This window comes from Neomonachus schauinslandi, chromosome 16 (genome assembly GCF_002201575.2).
Source record: "Neomonachus schauinslandi chromosome 16, ASM220157v2, whole genome shotgun sequence".
Taxonomy (NCBI): Eukaryota; Metazoa; Chordata; class Mammalia; order Carnivora; family Phocidae; genus Neomonachus; species Neomonachus schauinslandi.
This window is the reverse complement of record NC_058418.1, coordinates 2434185-2450466: the sequence shown is the minus strand read 5'-3', so window position 1 is coordinate 2450466 and position 16282 is coordinate 2434185. Positions and strand designations below refer to the sequence as shown.

Here is a 16282-nt window from a genome sequence, read left to right as displayed (position 1 = left end):
CTGAGTAGGTGCCCCCCGGCTGTCCGCCCACAGCTGCCCTCCCCCAGGCTGCCCCCCCGGCTGTCCCCCCCCCCCCAGCTCCCTCAGCCTGGGTGGGTGGCCTGGCCTCTCTGCTCCAGCACTCTAGCCGGCAACCCAACCTCGCAGGATGGCCCAGCGGCTGGAGGGAGCGCAGGGCCGACAGGAAGCGCTTCTAAAGCACCAGCCGCTGTGAACAATGGCACCTACTCAGTCTGCACACCATTCCCCAAAATACCCAAATCCAGGGAAGAAAATGCTAAAATCCCTGAGGTTTCACAAACGCCCTGGGCAGGTCCATGTCATGGAAAGGAAATGCGACCCCTTGGCTCTTTTCTGTCCCGTGTGCACGGAGCTGCCAGAGAAGCACCGCCCAGGTGACCGGCTGTCTGCCCTCCACCTGGGTCACAGCCCGGCAGCAGGGGTCAGCTCAGTGTGGAGCAGGCCAGAGGCGATCCACATGGAATACAGCGGGAGGAGAAGCGAACACAGCGCCCGTGCTGCCAACAGGGAGGACTGGGACTTTCGCTTCCGTGGCACACGAACACACGTGGGGCTGGGCTGAGGGCGTGTGCAGAACGACTGAGGCCTTGACGACGGTCAGAAGACATGCCGTGGGTCCCCCTCTGCCTCCTTGTCATGGAGTGGAGTCACCCGAAGCAGGAAGATACAGGGCGGGGCGGCTCCAACTTGTGGGGACAGAGAGAGCTGGAAAGTCCTTCAGACAACATCCTGGGGGGAGCCCGCCACGCCCACCTCCTCATCTGCACCTGAGGCCCCACCACCCAACCCGTGGTCTCCCAGGGGCCCTGAGGCAAAGCCTTCCCTAGGGAAGGAGCCTTGGGCCCACAATCGCCCACGGCTCCTTAGGGGCTGGCTGCCTCCAGGCAAAGACAAGGTGCCCGGGGCTCGGGGCTCCTTCCCCCACAGCAGCCCCAGAAAGCTTTCCAAAGCACTCCTGAGCCCCCAAGGAACGCCTTTCTCCCTGGGGTGACATTGCTGGGGCTGCCCACGGTCAGTCCCCTCCTCACCGGAAAATCCCAAGCACAGGGCTGAGCTGGGATAAGGCAGGCATGGTGACCCTGAAGCCACCTCCTAGGTCGCGCGTCCCCGATCAGGATGCACACGGGGTTGCCGGGAAGAGAGGCCCCAGGAGCCAGTTCTGCCCCTGCCCCGCCCCCTCCCTGTCCTGCATCTTCAGCAGGGAGGGGGACGTGAGGGCCAGAGCTGAGGTACCACCTCAGGCGTGTGGCCAGGACGGCACACACAAAGCCGCCCAGAGCCAGGATGTTGGCGGCTCGTGGAGAAATGGCTGCAAGTGCCCTGTGTGCAGCCTGGTGTCCCAGGCGGCTACACACCGTTCCCGTTAAAGCCAGGACAGGAGAGCTCTTGCTAGTCCCGCCTTGCCGCCGCGTCCCCTGCCTCAAGCTGTCCGCGGGGCCTCCAATCCACAGCCAGCCGCGCTCTTCTCCAGCCAGCGGCCCGCACCTCCCGCGGTGGGCAGCCCCTTCCTTGGCGAAGCCTCCCTGCCCCCGACGAGCTGGGCCCTCTGGTGAGGCGGTCTCCGCGGCAGTCCCCTCTGTAACCACCACCAGTCTGGGGGCCCCGTGGGGACAGGGAGTCGGCCTCAGGCACACCGTCCCCAGCCCCTCACCCACAGGAGCGGTGACAGGCAGAGCTTGCCTCCGGGCCGCAGACGGCGTGTGGCTGACTCCAGGCACGGTGAGCAGTGCAGGGCACGGGCATCGCTCCCGGCAAGCCAGCACCTCACGCCCATCTCAAGAGGCTCATGCGGGGGGCTGTGGACAGGGATGGACGCAGGGACTAGGTGGAGGTCAGTGCAGGGTGTGGCAATCCAGGAGCCAGGGGGGCTCCGTGGCCACATCCAGAAGGTACTTTGTGAGTGGACACTCGATGGGCCAGAAATCAGATTGGGGGGGGCCCCGGGGAGCCCCCACGGTCGGCTGGGTCATGAGGCTGCGACTCAGGGCTCTGACGGCACTTTCCACCTGCCATCTTCAGACCCTGGGCCAGGGGATGAGCCCACCTGCCTGCCTTCTCCCAGCCCCGCCCCGCTCTCGAGGGGGCCAGCACAGACCCCAGCCCCTGCCCTGCAGGCCAGAGCTACCACAGACATCAGGCTGGTGTCTCAGGGCGGGAGTCTGGCACGATCAGCCCACAGGAAGCCCCACCCCCAGGCGGGCAGCACCCCCCCGGGGCAGGCCCAGAACCACGAATACACGGCCACTTAGAAGCATCCAGGCACAAGGCCTGCGAGCTGAGCGGGGAGAAAATGGTCAAAATGGCGTGGCCCCCAGCAGGGGGTGGCTGGAGCAGGGACGTCCAACAGATTCCCTTGGGGGAGAACAGGCTCAGGACAGCAGGCTGGACGAGGGGGAGGTGAGAACCCACCTGTACGTCGTACAAGTTTTATAAGGAGGACAGGTTAACAGAGGACTCGTAGGATTAAACCTGACTTACTCCAAGGCAGATGTACATTTTGGAGAAAACTGGGGTTGTTAACTCAGACTGGGTGTTTTGTTGGGTCACATAAGCGTTTTGTAGCTGTCGTTCGTTCTTGCTCTTAAAGAGCCCGCACCTGCTGGAGGACCTACGGATGCAAAGCAGGACGTCTGGGATGTTCTTTAAACTCTCCAGGAGGGAGAAAAGGGTGCAAACGGAGAAATAAGACTGGCAAGGGATCTCTAAGCCTGAGGCTGAGTGCAGGCAAAGTCATGGCGTGACTGAGCTCAAATGTTCCCATAATATGCAGACTTTTAAATTAATTCTAAAAGGGCTAGGAGGCCAAGGACGTGCATCGGGGGAGGCAGGGGAAGGAGGCCCAGAGGGGCACAGCGGGGCAGGGCGGGCACGGTCCCCCCACGGAGGGCAGCCGGGTCAGAGTGAGCATGGAGCCCCCACGACTCCGTGTCCTCCTTGGTAACCAGGCCGTCCCGGCCTGCCTGCAGGGAGCTTCTCCTTATGCTCCTCAGGGTGCTCTTACATTAACGTGTAGGGGGAGGCCAAGAGACTTTAAAAACCCTCCCCCAACCATGCTGCAGGTCCCCGTGGCCCTCCTGGAGGACGACCGCGGGATGCCGGCCCCGGGGCCGAGACCCAGCGCCCGCCCGTCCGTGCTGACGTTTGACCGGCACGTGGCCACACCCACTCACTTCCATACTGGCTGGCCGCCTTCCCACTGCAACAGCACCGAGTCTGCAGAGCCAAAAGTCTCTCTCCTCTGGCCTCTACAGTAACAAACACATTTGCTGACTCCACGCCGGCATAACACCCGGCACGAAAACACACCAACAGCAGCATGAAAGCCAAGTCCAGGCTTTATTTCTCGGGTGCCCTACAGGAAAACCCCTGGAAAGGAGGGTCTCGGCGAGCAAGCCCCGGGCCCCGTGTGCTCAAAGGGGAGTTTTATTCAACCCAAATAATGCTTTATTAAACACAACAGGGTACCGATAGTGAAAAAGTGGAAGATTTCCCCTAAAAACCCAGATACTCAGCTTTCCCCCCACAACTGGCACACATCACACCCTCCTCTGTGGTCCTGTCACCCCGGCCCCGCGACGCCCACCCCGTCTACAGCTTCTCGCTTGAGACACCTGTGGACCACCCAGAAACAGGGCAGGGGGCCAGGACGCTGGAGAGCGAGGGTGGAGAGGGCAGCCGGAGAGAAGTGGCGCCCAAAGGCACCCATGACCCTCCGGAGGAAGGAGGCATCACTCCTGAGCCACAGGAGCGGGGGAGAAGGAAGCCGGGGTCCAGGAGGGATACGGGATCAGCTGAGACCTGCCCAAGCCACCTCACCTGGGTTCTCGTGACTGGCCATCTGCTGGTCCTCGGAATCCAGCGGCCCCGGAGACCAGGCCTCTTCCCGCAGCTCCATGTCTGGGTCCCTGTGAGAAGGGGAGGAGACGGAAGGACAGAGTTTACAGGACGCCAGACTAGATGGAGGGCCCCAGGACGGCAGGCACCACGTCGGCTCCAACCCGTGCTCGAGCTGCGAGCGCCCAGCTCAGCCCTGGCAGGCCGAAGGCGCACGCAGCAGGTACCTGAGAGGCACAGAGAAACGGCCCGCACCTCCCCCTGCATGGGAGACCAGCCCAAGGCCCCCACCACCTGGGGAAGACGACGCACCGGGGCTGCAGCGACCCGGCCAGGCTCGTGTCCCAGCTCCACCACTCGCCAGCTGGAGCCCAGGGGGAGACTCCAGCCCCCTGCCTCAGCCTCCCCCGCCGCCGCCTGGCGCCCGGATTGCCGCCAACACCACACACAATCTGATGTGCGTGAGGCTGAAACAAGACGAAGCAGGTTGGCAGCTCTAGCCCCAGAGCCCGCCCCCCGACGGGACAGTGAGGCCAGCTGACCCGGGCGCACAGGTCCTCTAAGGCGTTCACGCATTCAGGTCTCCGAGCAAGACCCCACCCTGGGGTCCGGGGGAAAGGAGCCGAGCCTCCAGGGTATCTGCACCCACAGGGGCAGCCAGACAAGCCCGGCCTCTGGGGGGTGGGGCAGGCGGAGCACTTTCTGCGGCCTCTGTCCCTTTGGATTTGCCTCATCTGGAGGCCTCAGGAAATGGAACGCTGTGTCACCGGGTGTTTTGTGTGTCTTCTCTCACTCAGTGTAATGTTTTCAGGGCTCGCCCGCACTGTAGCACGTGTCCGAATTTCCTTCCTTTTCACGGCTGTACGACACTTCACTGTATGGATGGACCACATTCTGTGTGTCGGTGCACCCGCCGACGCAGATGGCGTCTGGGCTGTTTGCACCTCGGGGCTGAGGAGTAAAGCCACTACGAACGTCTGAGCGCACGTACCGTGTGGACATGTTTTCATCCCACCACCACCCATGCCACCCCACGCAACGGGCCGTGCTGGGGAGAAATCTCTCACCTCACTGGCCTCGAGGGTCAGGTTCTCACCCACTCACCACCGCCCTGGGGGCAAATGCCATTTGGCAGGGCCTGGCTCTTGGGGCAGACAGCCCAGGCCTCCCCTCTACTGCCCCTTTGGGCCTCCACGCTGCCCTGAGGCGAGGAGCTGGGCAGGGGTCTCCCCTGTGTTTGGAGTTGGCAGGCAGCATAGGGAGACCTAGGCAGGCACCCGGCCCCAGGTGGGCTCGTCAGTCCTGCGCTGCACCAGAGCCTGGCACTGGGGGGACCCTTGCTGGCCCTGGCAGGAAGCCTGCAGGTGGGCAAGACTCCTGGTGAGCAGCTACGCAGCGTCCCACACACAATGGACTGAGACCTGGCCCCTGAAGCTGAGTGCACGCAGCTCCAAGCAAACCTCCAGAGTCCTGCATCCCCCATCCCACACGGGGACCTCACCGCAGGTGAGCACCTGCAGACGAGCACCTGCCAACGGCAAGCATCTGCCCGCGGCACAATATGCCAGGCCCGCGTCTCTTGAATCCCCCACTGACAGGGAGCTCATTACCACCCAGGCACCGAAGGGAACCCATTCCACTGCTGGGAGAGCGTGAACCCGCCCCTCAGTAACCTCCACTGACCTCTGAGAGGAACTCTGAGAACCTGCCTGTCCAGTTAATAAACACTCACAGACACAGTGAGCCGTTCCCTCTGCCAACACATTTCCCAGGTCCAGGCCCTGTTCTACGCAGTTTAGACGCCGTTAACACATTTGGTTGCACCACAGCCCTCTGAGCAGACAACACTGTCGCCCATCACGCAGATGTGCAAACTGAGCCATTAAGTGGCTGAGATCTGAAGGCAGACGGCACGCAGAGAACTGCAAACGCGGGTCATGCGGGCCGGGTCCTCGGGACCAGGAGACGTGGCAGTGACCAGGCAGACAAATGCTCACTCACGCAGCAGCGTCCCACGTGCCTCCCACGAGCCAAACCTGGACGCCGGGGTCCTATTTTCCAGCCACCGGCCCGGCTCTGCATACCCTCCACTGACGTGCTGTGAACGACCACCATCCCCACGTCACAGCAGAGGACATGAGATCACAGTGAGGTCATCAAGGAGCAGGGACAGGACGCCAACGGTGTTGCTGCGGAGTCCTTGGTCCCAACTGCTCTGCCATCCTGACACCCAACCGTCAACAAGGACCTAAAAGAGCACGGGGCCAACCAAAGACAAAGCCAGGCCCGTCTGGGGAGCCAGGAGGCAACGCTGGGGGACACCGAACAGGGGATGGACGGGAGGCGGGGGCCTGGCAGGAAGACTGCAGGAGGCCCCTGGGTGGAGCCTGCAGCCAAGGCCCAGGCCTCCTCATGGCAGGCCCTGCCACTGACCACGACAGGGAGCTACCACGGGGTCGGGCCAGGTCGGCAGGACACACACAGGGGTGCCCTGTGCAGGTTCTCGCTCCCGCGCATCATCACGGCACCCACCGTGACACGGCAGCACCTGCCCGGCCCGTCACAGGCTCCCCTCCACATGGGGCCCTTATCCGACTGGCTCTTCATGTCGGCCTGATGAGAAGACAAGGCGGGAGCGTCGTGTGCAGGATGGCATGATCCTTTCCTCCGCACTGGTCCCCATCACCCCCACCCCACAGGCGTGGGGGTCTCCCCAAGGGCCAGCAGTTGCTCAACCCTGGAGAATGTGGTGTGGTGAAGAGGCCACAGCCCCGGTCTCGTGACAGAGCCCTGCCAGTGATGAGCAAGCATCTGAACGAAAAAGGCCATTTCAAACGATGAAGTTCAAGGAAGATCTGCAGGGAGGGGAAGGAAGAGGAGGGGAGGGGAGGGCAGCTGCACCAGGAGGTCAGTGGAGGATCTCCCAGAAGGAAGAGCCACAGGGGCAGGTCTGCACGAGAAGCGTGGAGGGGGAGGGATGCAGGGACAGCAGGTGCAAAGGCCCTGCGGAGAGGCTAGAGATGCAGGGGTGGGAGGGTACTCTCGCAGGGCTTCGAAGGCCAGACGGGATTGAGGAGTTGTGTGAAATGTGGTGATCCCTCTGGGGTGGGCGCCATTGCGACGCGTGTTTTACAGACGAGGACACTGGGGCTCCCAGACGTAGGTGGGGCCGGTCTGGAGCTCGCCTGCAGCAACAGCAAGGAGCATCTGGACGCAGCAGCGAGGGTGGGCAGCCAGGATGCGCTGGCACAGTGCCGGGCTCGGGGCCACAGGGACTCCCAGCACCCGGGAGGGCGCGGAGCATTCTTCCTCCCCATCTGCCCGAGGCATCACCCCCTCAGAGGCCTCCCAGCCCCCGATCTGCCCTCCCCTGGGCCCCACAGGGTGCCCAGCACCCACACCGGCGCCAGGCGCCCTCAGGGGCTGAGAACAGGCACGTGCAGCACCCACGAAGGGGTCTGAACAGAATGGAGGCTCAAGAGACAAATGCATGCAACTCTGTCCCCCTTGGCCGGCCCACCCTCTGGGACCCCACAGGAAGGCCAGCAAGCCCCCAGCTGAGAGCTGGAGCCACACATAGTTCGGGGGGAGCCTGACAGTCTGGGCCACACAGCTGCAAAGCCGCAAACAGGCGCTGGGAGCCCCTGGCCAGGCAACCAACCCCCTTCTCCTGGGGCTAATCTGAGGGGAAACCCAAACCTCAGAAAATGCTTCCTGCAGGGAAAAAAAAACTTCATCACAGCCAGATTTAGAGCAGGAAAGAAACTGGAAAGAACCCGTCAGCACCATGTGGGAGAAAGCCCAAGAAAATCCCACAGATGCCACAGCCCCAGAAACAACAGCTGATAGCAGGGAGAATGTGTCTAACTTTTTTCTTTTTATCTTCGTTTTCTCAACTTTTCCATTTTTTTAGAATGAGTAATTACTTCTGCTATAAGGGAAAAAGACGAGACGATTCTTTTTTGGACGTCCATAGGATTATGCATGGCGATGGGAAAATCGCCGGGTGCTGAGGGGGCACCGTGGGGACGCACAGCCCTCGGGTCACACCAGGTAACCATGCGGCCACAGAAACCCTCGCGCACGGCTGCTGGGCACGCAGAACGGTGCGGCCACCGTGGCAAACAGTCTGGCAGCTCTTCACATGATAAACAAACTTAGCTTGTGACCCCGTGACTCCACCCCTAGGTATACACCCGAGAGACATACAACCCGCGTCCACACGCAGACTCGCACGCGAATGTTCCGGCAGTGCCCGTCAGAGCGCAAACACCAGGGGGAGAAGCCAGTCACAAAGGGCCGCAGAGACCGGACTCCATCTCTCGGAAACGTCCAGAAACATCCAGAACAGAGACCGTGGCTGCCAGGGGATGGGGGCGGGGAGGGTGAGGGGCTGCTAATGGGTGCAGGGCTTTTTGGGGAGTGATGAGAATACTGTGGAACCAGATGGTGGTGATGATTGCACAACGTTGTGAATATATTAAAAATCACTAAACTGTACATGTTCAAAGAGTGGATCTCACGACATGCAAATTAGATCTCAACTAAAAAGTAAACAGACTTTAAAAAATCGTATGGGGCCCGCTGATTACAAGGCCACAAACACTGAAAATGAGGTAAGAGGAGAGCATCTCTCCACTTGCTAGATGAAACATTTCCCCATTCGTGGACCACTTAATAGAGCCAATTACATCTTCCAGGAAAACAAGGGGTGCCTGGCTGGCTCAGTCGTTAAGCGTCTGCCTTCGGCTCAGGTCGTGATCCCAGGGGCCTGGGATCGAGCCCCGCATCGGGCTCCCTGCTCAGCAGGGAGCCTGCTTCTCCCTCTGCCGCTCCCCACCTCATGCACACCTCCCCCAAATAAATAAAACTTTGAAGAAAAGAAAAAGAAAGAAAAATGAGGTGAGAAAAAGGAAAGACACAGTCAGTGCTCACAGGGCTGGGGGCAGCAGGGCTGAGGCAGTGGGCCGGGACAGCCGGCCCTTCTGCCCTCCTGTGTGTGTGGAAACTTGTTTGCTAAGTGGGTGTGCTGTGCTTCCCCTGAACATTAACGTGTAAGTCACTGAGCAGGGACTTCCCAGACCTGAGTCTCCACCTCAGGCCCACTTCCTGCAGCAAGAAGGCCTCGGCCTTCTCTCCGTCCCCTCCCTGCCCGCCCCCTCCATGTCGCTGTCCTCCCTCCCCAGGAACCCCCCGGGCCAGGAGGCGTGGCACAGGAGCGCTTCTCCTCCGGCTGCAGGATGGCGGCGTCAGCGCCTGCCCTGTGGCCACGAGATTCCCAGGTGCTCAGTGGGCAAGGGGGCCTGTGGGTCTGGAGCAGGGCCGGGTCTCCATGAGGGACATCCACCCAGAACAGGCCGCCTTTCTTCCTGAAAGCAGAAGATGGAAGCCGCACGGCACAGAGGAAAGAAGGTTCCTCCCTCCAGACCCCGGAGAAAGAAGCCCGTATACACAGATACACAGACCTTCTCTCTCCTTCAGGGCCCCCAAGGGCCACAGTCTCTTTTCCACAACCACCGCCCCTCGCTCAACCCGGTGCGGCACATCTGTGGGTCTTCATTTCTCTTGCTCGGGCTCCCACGTTTGTGGAAATATAATCCGTGTGCTTTTCTCCCGTTAATCTGGTTCAGTCCATCCAGCCGGAAACCCTAAGAGGGCAGAGGAAAGTCTCCCCTCCCCTCTGCAGGGGACAGGCTGGAGCCAAGAGGGAGTCAGCCGCCCGCCTGTAAGCTGCCCCCTGCTCGGAATCGGTTTTACCTGTGTGTTTAAACGGTCACACTTTAAAAGATGTCTAAGTAGCACACCAGATCCTCCATTTTGCCCCTTGGCCTGTAAGGCCCACAATATCTACCTTCTGGGCCATCACACAAAACGTTTGCTGACCCTGACGTAAAGGAGCAAGGACTGCCGGGATGTGGAGGGACACATCCCAGGCCAAACAGACAGGAAAGGCCTGGAGGGGCCGTGCCTCTGATGGGAGGGAGAGAGGGGCAGAAGGCAGGCCGGGTGGCTGTGGGGGCCACAGCAGGGATGCCCGTCAGAGGAGGCCCCGAGCTCGGGGGTCAGGGCTCTGCAGTCGCCATCCTGAAATCCCAGTAAGGTTACCTTGCATCTGTGTTTTGCACACGAAATGTGATGGAACAAGGAAGCACGCAGCGGGGGCTCGGCCACTGCTCCCCACAAGGCCCAGCAAGTACTCCCAGGGCCAGGAGAGGGTCAGGACAGCACCGGAGCCGGGGACTAACCAGGGGTCCTAGTGAAGAGTCGGGAAGGGTGTTCACTAAACATTACCCAGGTCCCTTCCTCTCCCACTCACTCACTCATCACTCAAGAAGCTGCTGAGGTCCTGGGTATGGACCTCAGAGTCATGGGGGAAGGGCTGCAGACTCCTCCCCTCCACAGAGGTGCGTGCAGGAACACTGGGGTGTGGCCTCAGCGTGACCAGAAGGCCCCCCACTTGCTCCAGACGAAGTCTGACTACGCAATTTGGCCCCTTCGGAGGCCCTGCCTACCCCCATCTTCCCTCCCAGCTCCCCCCGTTTCTGCCCCCGTGACTTCGCCCAGCTCTGACCTCCGCTCCCCAAGGTGAAGGGTAGGCCTCCCCCAGCCCACCCCAGCCAGGCCCTTGAGCAATCCAATTAGCACAGGGGCTGACAGGGCCTGGCTGCTATTAAGCTTGAGACAAATTATTGTTATTATTGTTGTTATTAGACCCCGCCCACCTCCTCTGGATGCCAGCCCACCAATTAGCCCCTCTCTTTCTTCTGCTGCCAATCTCACCACCTCCCCTCCCCCGCGCCAGCAACCAGATGCTCCAGACAACTCCTGCAGAACAAGGGCCCCTCCTGCACCTATGCCCCAGGCCCTGCCCTCCAGGACACCCCCCTGCTTTCTCGGTCTCTCTCATCACCGTCCTCTCCCCTCCTCCCTCAGAGCCGAGCTCCTGCCCTTACCTCCCCCCCCAACCTCGAGGTCACCAAATCCAGTGGCTCTTTAACCCCTGTGCTGTCAGCGAGCAGGGTCCAGCACACACTCCCCTCCCAGCCTCCTCCTTCCCACCCCGTCCACCCTTACCCTGCCTCCCCATGCCCACCCCCGCCCAACACCCCTTTAAAGTCTGCTCCCCACATCACAGACCAACTCATCTTTTTAAGTCACTCAATTCCAACAGCCCAACTACAGACAGGCAAAGGATCGGAACAGATACTTCTCTAAGGAGAATACAAAGAGCTGATAAGCATGTAACAAGATTCTCAACCTCATCTGCCATCAGAGAAACGTACATGAAAACCACAATGAGATCCCACGGTATCAGGACGCACATAACAGAAAACACAAAACACTAAGGGCTGGCGAGGATGTGGAGAAACTGGAAGCCCCGTGTGTTGCTGGTGGGGATGTGAAATGGGGCGGCCACTGTGCAAGACAGACTGGCAGCTCCCCAGAAGGCAGAGCACAGAATGACTGTGGGATCCAGCAACTCCACTCACGGCCATAAACCCAAGACAAACAAAAACACAATCGTGCAAAAATTTGTACACGCACGTTCACAGAGGCATACATCACGACTGCCAAAACTGGAGACAGCCCAAATGCCCATCGGCAGATGAATGGATACACAAACTGTGGTCCGATCATTCCACAGAACGTTATTCCGTCACATAGGAGATGGAAGCACTGACGCACCGCATCCCGGAGGAGCCCTGAACACATCACACCGCGTGAAGGAGCCACACAGAGACCGCGTTGTGCGTGAAGAACGGCAAACCCACAGAGACAGGATACAGATGAGTGACTCCCAGGGACTGGGGGCAGGGGAAGGGGAGTGGGTGCAGTCTCTCTGGGATGACGACAATGTTCTGTGGGGATGGGTGCACCCACCTGTGAACACATCAACCCCCACTCCACTGTGCACTCTGCAGGGGGTCATGCTAGGAGACTCACGCCTCCATGAAGCCGCTAGAGTTCGCACCCCTGCCCTGCCTAAACCACCCTGCTGCACATGCCCATGGCGCGTCACCCCAAATCCAAACCCACCCCTGTAACTCCCCCAGCCCCTCAATACCACTGCCCACCTCCCATCTGCGGCCTGTCCTCCACCTGCCTGGCACCTTCTCACCTCTCAAGGGTCCACCCACGCCCCGCCCCGCATCACATGGCCGGGCTTCCTTCCTCCCCAGCGTGCACCACCACCTGGAATTGTCCGCCCAGCGCACATGGCTCACTGAGAGGAAGCAGCCTGGCACTGGAGTCCTTGACTGGATGGGGGCCGGTCAGACCCCTCTTCGGCCTGGGTGGTGATGCCCCACAGCCCCACTGGGGTTGCAGGCAGACCCCTCCGCTCTCCTCAGCAGCTCCTACCCACTTCCCTTTTCTGGGCGCGGCTTCACCCTTTGCTCCAGGCCTGAACACCCATCTGTTCCCTGCTCTACCTCCCACCCAGACCACCTCCCACACCCACAGCTGGTCCTGCCAGGCTCTCACCTGTGCTTTCAACACTGAGGACAAGTCGCAACACCATCAGAACCTTAAGCCCTTTTTTGAGGGGGGGGAAGGGGCCCTCTGTCAACTTTCCCTATTTCTTCCACGATAACGTTTGGATTTTTTCCATCTTATCGGGAGTCAGCTGGGTAGGTTGTACTTCCCCAGAAAGCAATCTACGCCTCTTTCAGGTTTTCCAGCACACTGAAAGAGCTGAGCAAAGCAGTCCCTTATGATCCTGCTCCTCTGCCCCCCCAACCCCACTTTCGTTCTCTTTTCCTTGTCTGGGCTGCCTTCACAGTCCTCCCATGAAGAGGACAACCCTACTTCATGGCTTTCTTTCTCCCACCCACGTCCCACCTGGCCAAGTAGGCCTCGCCCTTGCCGTCGGCCACCGTCCCCGTATCCTCAGGGGCACCAACTGCCCCCGCCTCCAATCCTGTGCAGCCTTCCCAGGGGTGCAGTGCACCCCACCCCGGAGCCCAGGCAGGTGGCAAACTCCAGACACCCTGGTCCCCACTCCCTGCTGTCTCCAAAGGAAACCAGTTTCTAGAATCCCTAGAACCTCCCCGTACGGTTACGCGGCAGGCGCGGCAGGGAGCGTGGAGGCCACCTGCCACCACCCAGGAACACCGAGCATCCAGATCTTCGGACACGTCCGTGAACACTCCTGATTGTTAAAGTCTTGGCAGCTAACTGAAAATTGCTTAAACAAACAAAAACATTCTCTAGGCAGGGAAAAAAAAAAAAGATGGAAGCATGCCTACAGGCCATGTAACACCTGTCACCCCTCAATCAGGCCAGACCCCCATTCCCTGGTGGACGTGGTTGCATCCTTCCACCTTGTCCATTCTCCCCATGGAGCTGCTGTCAGGGCCCAGTGAAAGTAGCACCTTCCCCAGGAAGTCTTCCCAGACTTCTCCCTTCCCTCAGCTCAACGGTCCTCTCTTTTCAAATAACCAGGCACAGACGACATCTCAGATCCTGTGCACAGGGTGCAGTGGGTTCATAATCCGGATCCCCACAACCACTGTCAGAGAGGTGAGGACAAGCTCTCTGGGCAGGCGGCCAGAGTCCGACTCAGCCCCACCCCCCAGCAGCCATGTGACCTTGGACAAGGTGCTCCGGCCTCTGTGCCCCTAACCCTCACAGGCCCCGTGTCAAGATCAAAGGAGACGATGCATGTGAAGTGCTCAGCCAGAAGCCAGGCACCCAGAACGTGCCTGGTGACCCCTGATGAGAACTGTTAAAGCTGGGGTTCAGACAAGTTTGGTGGCTGACTCAACACCACAGAGCCACCAAGTAGAGGAGCAGACTCCAGCCAGGCCGGCCAGCCAGCCTCCAAGGTCATCGTTTCTTCCCTCCTCGTCCTCAGGATGCTGGCACTGGCTCAACTGCCGTAGTTACAGACGCGTCCTGCAGCCCCAGGTGTCAGGCGGCACAGCCCGGGGCCCAGATCCACCCAGCCAGGCTCGGCCTGGCTGGCGGCTCAGCAGTCAGGAGGCCACAGCTCTCTGTGCTTCTACCACAAAGCCACTGAGACTATTAGTGCGAATCACCCCCGAAACGAGAGGCTGGGGCTCAGAGTGCCCTGAACCAGCCAATGACCCTTCGTGACAATGCACCCCATGGCAGAGGGAGCGAGTCCCCAACCCGATAACCTTTGTCTCCCCCAGACCCCAGCCTTGGCCAAAAGAAAGAAGTCAACAAAGCCTGCGGCTTATGGCGAAGGGCCAAGCTCTCGAGTCACATGCAGACCAGTGCTCCCTGTGCAGCTGTGGGGCCTGGGGCTCCATCCCATGCCCCTGAACCGGGGGCAACCACTCCCACCCCAGGACCTCTGAGAGCTCAGGACAGTGAGGACCAGGCATAGAACCAGGCACAGGACCAGGCACCCGCCAAGTGCTCAGGAAGCAAGTGCTGTCAAATTTAGTCTGTCACCACCAAGAGGCCAGAGCCACAGCTGACTCCTGGAGGCCCCAGCACATGCAAGGCTTTGGGCAGCATGGAGGACAACCGAGCAAAGTCTGGAAGCTGAGATGTGTCTGAGCATGGGTGCCCGGAGAGCTATGTACCCGGCAGTGACTACCAGACACCTCCGGCCAGCCAGGCCATTGCTGGAGGCCAAGGGCCAGAATGGCGAGCCCACGGTTCACCATCATCCTCCCCCGAGTCCCAGGGTCCTCTAGGCCAATCCCTCCCTGTCCTTCAAGACACAGGACACACCACCTCCCCCAGGGACACGCTTCCCTCTGGGCACCTATAGTTCTGGGAAATTGACTCCCTGCTTCCGTATGTGTCTCCCTGACAGGCCTCCAAGCAGCTGCAGGGCAGGAACTGCAACCCAGGGTTGCCCAGCTCTGGGTCTGGCACGGGGAAGCCTCAAGAAACGTGTGCTGAGAGACCCTTCTCTCCCACCCCATGGCAGAGTGCTGTGACCACGGGGCCCATGGGCCCAGCACAGGGCCAGGCTTACCCAGGGAATGCTGGACTGTGCTCTCCGCCTTAAGGGAGTGGGGAAAGAGGGAAGTGACAGGTCCATGGTCACCATGCTGGAAGAGACGGGAGCAAGGCCTGACCTAGGAATGCTTGGCTCCAGAGCCCTCCTCACATACCTTACACTCAGCTCTCTTGAGGTGTGCCCTGGCTTTAAAAGGAATACATTAAGAGCTTCCCTACCAAGTCATTCCTTTCTATCCACGTAGAAACTGAGATGTTACGCTTATTTGTGCGGCAGGCTCACCAAGGTGTGGAGCTGGGATCTGAACTCGGGTCTGTCTGACCCCAGCACTCCTAACGCGCAGTGCTGCTCACGGGCCAGGCATGGGGACAAGCCCTTGGAGTTCTCCCTTCCTGGGCTCGCCAGGGTGGGGGTGGGGGTTAGATCTGGAAGGCTGCCACGGGGAGAAAGCTAAGACAAGAGATAACAAGTGGGAATCTGATCTGAATGCTCTCGGGGCTGAGGCAGAAGGCGGGCAGGTGAATGACAGCTGCGTTTAGCCAAAGAGGCTTAGAGTCTAAGAAGATAAGCCCGGATCAACAGCAACTGTGCTTCCCCAGAGCAAGGGCAGCCCTGACTCCCGCCTGGATCCTCAGCGCTGCCCAACGCGGGGCCTGGCACCAGGAAACCACACACCAAGTGGCCCCCTCCCCGAAACCGCTCTGGACGGGGCTCCCACGGCCCTCCTGACCGCCCCGCAAGGGCTCTGGGGGAGGGGAGTACTCCGCGTCCAGGTCCCCGTCTCTGCCCGCCCGCTCCAGGACCTTGTTCATGCCCGTCCCTGGTGCCCAGCATGGGGCCGGGCACTGGGGGAGCCTATGGGTCACTTTCCGTCGTGCGACGCCGCCATCCTGTGCCTGCCTGACCCCCATCTCCACGAACCGGGGCGTCCCCACTTGCGGCCGGGGCTGGGCACGGGGAATCAAGCAGCACGGCTGGGCGCCCGGCCACCGTCCTCCCCGGTCCGCGGGCCACGCGGTGCCTGACCTTGGCCCAGTCACTTCCCCTGCGGCGCACGCGCTTCCTGCCCGCCGCCCGCACCGGGGCGAATGAATGAGCCTCCCGCCGGGCCACAGCCCGTCATCCCCGGCGGGATCAAAGGCCGCACGCAGCCCGCCCGGGGCGGCAGCGGAACCCGGGCTTCTCTGAAGAGGGGAAGGAGCGGGGAGGCGGGGGAAGCAGGCCGGGGACCCAGACGCGCCCCCCTGGCCGCCGTTTCCGGTCAGGCCGGCCCGGCCCGCGCGTCCCCTTCCCCCACCGGGGCCTCAACTTCCCCCGGGAATCGCCACCACTTCCGGCCACGACCTGCCAGGGAGGCTGCGGCGGCCCCACCCCCCCGAGCCCCCAGCCCGAGCCCCAGCGCTGCGCAGGCGCGCTCCCTCCCCGGCGCGGCCCCGCCGCGGCGCCGCGCAGGCGCGCTCCCTGCGGCTCCGCCTGGCGCGCCCT

The 16282-nt window shown here is 61.2% G+C and overlaps 1 protein-coding gene across 5 annotated transcripts in view; it reads right to left on the bottom strand.

The window, feature by feature from the left end:
- The window catches only part of LOC110573734 (zinc finger protein 787), a 182790-nt gene that overhangs the window by 5963 nt on the left and 160545 nt on the right, over nucleotides 1-16282 (bottom strand). The window contains exon 1 of one of the 5 annotated variants that reach the window (XM_021682346.1): nucleotides 3838-3922. The exons of the other annotated variants lie outside the window; for them this stretch is intronic. Within the exon in view, the coding sequence (XP_021538021.1) occupies nucleotides 3838-3916 (79 nt within the window). The 5' untranslated portion in view covers nucleotides 3917-3922. Of the gene's footprint in view, nucleotides 1-3837; nucleotides 3923-16282 lie in introns of those variants that run through there. 5 annotated transcript variants of the gene reach the window in all.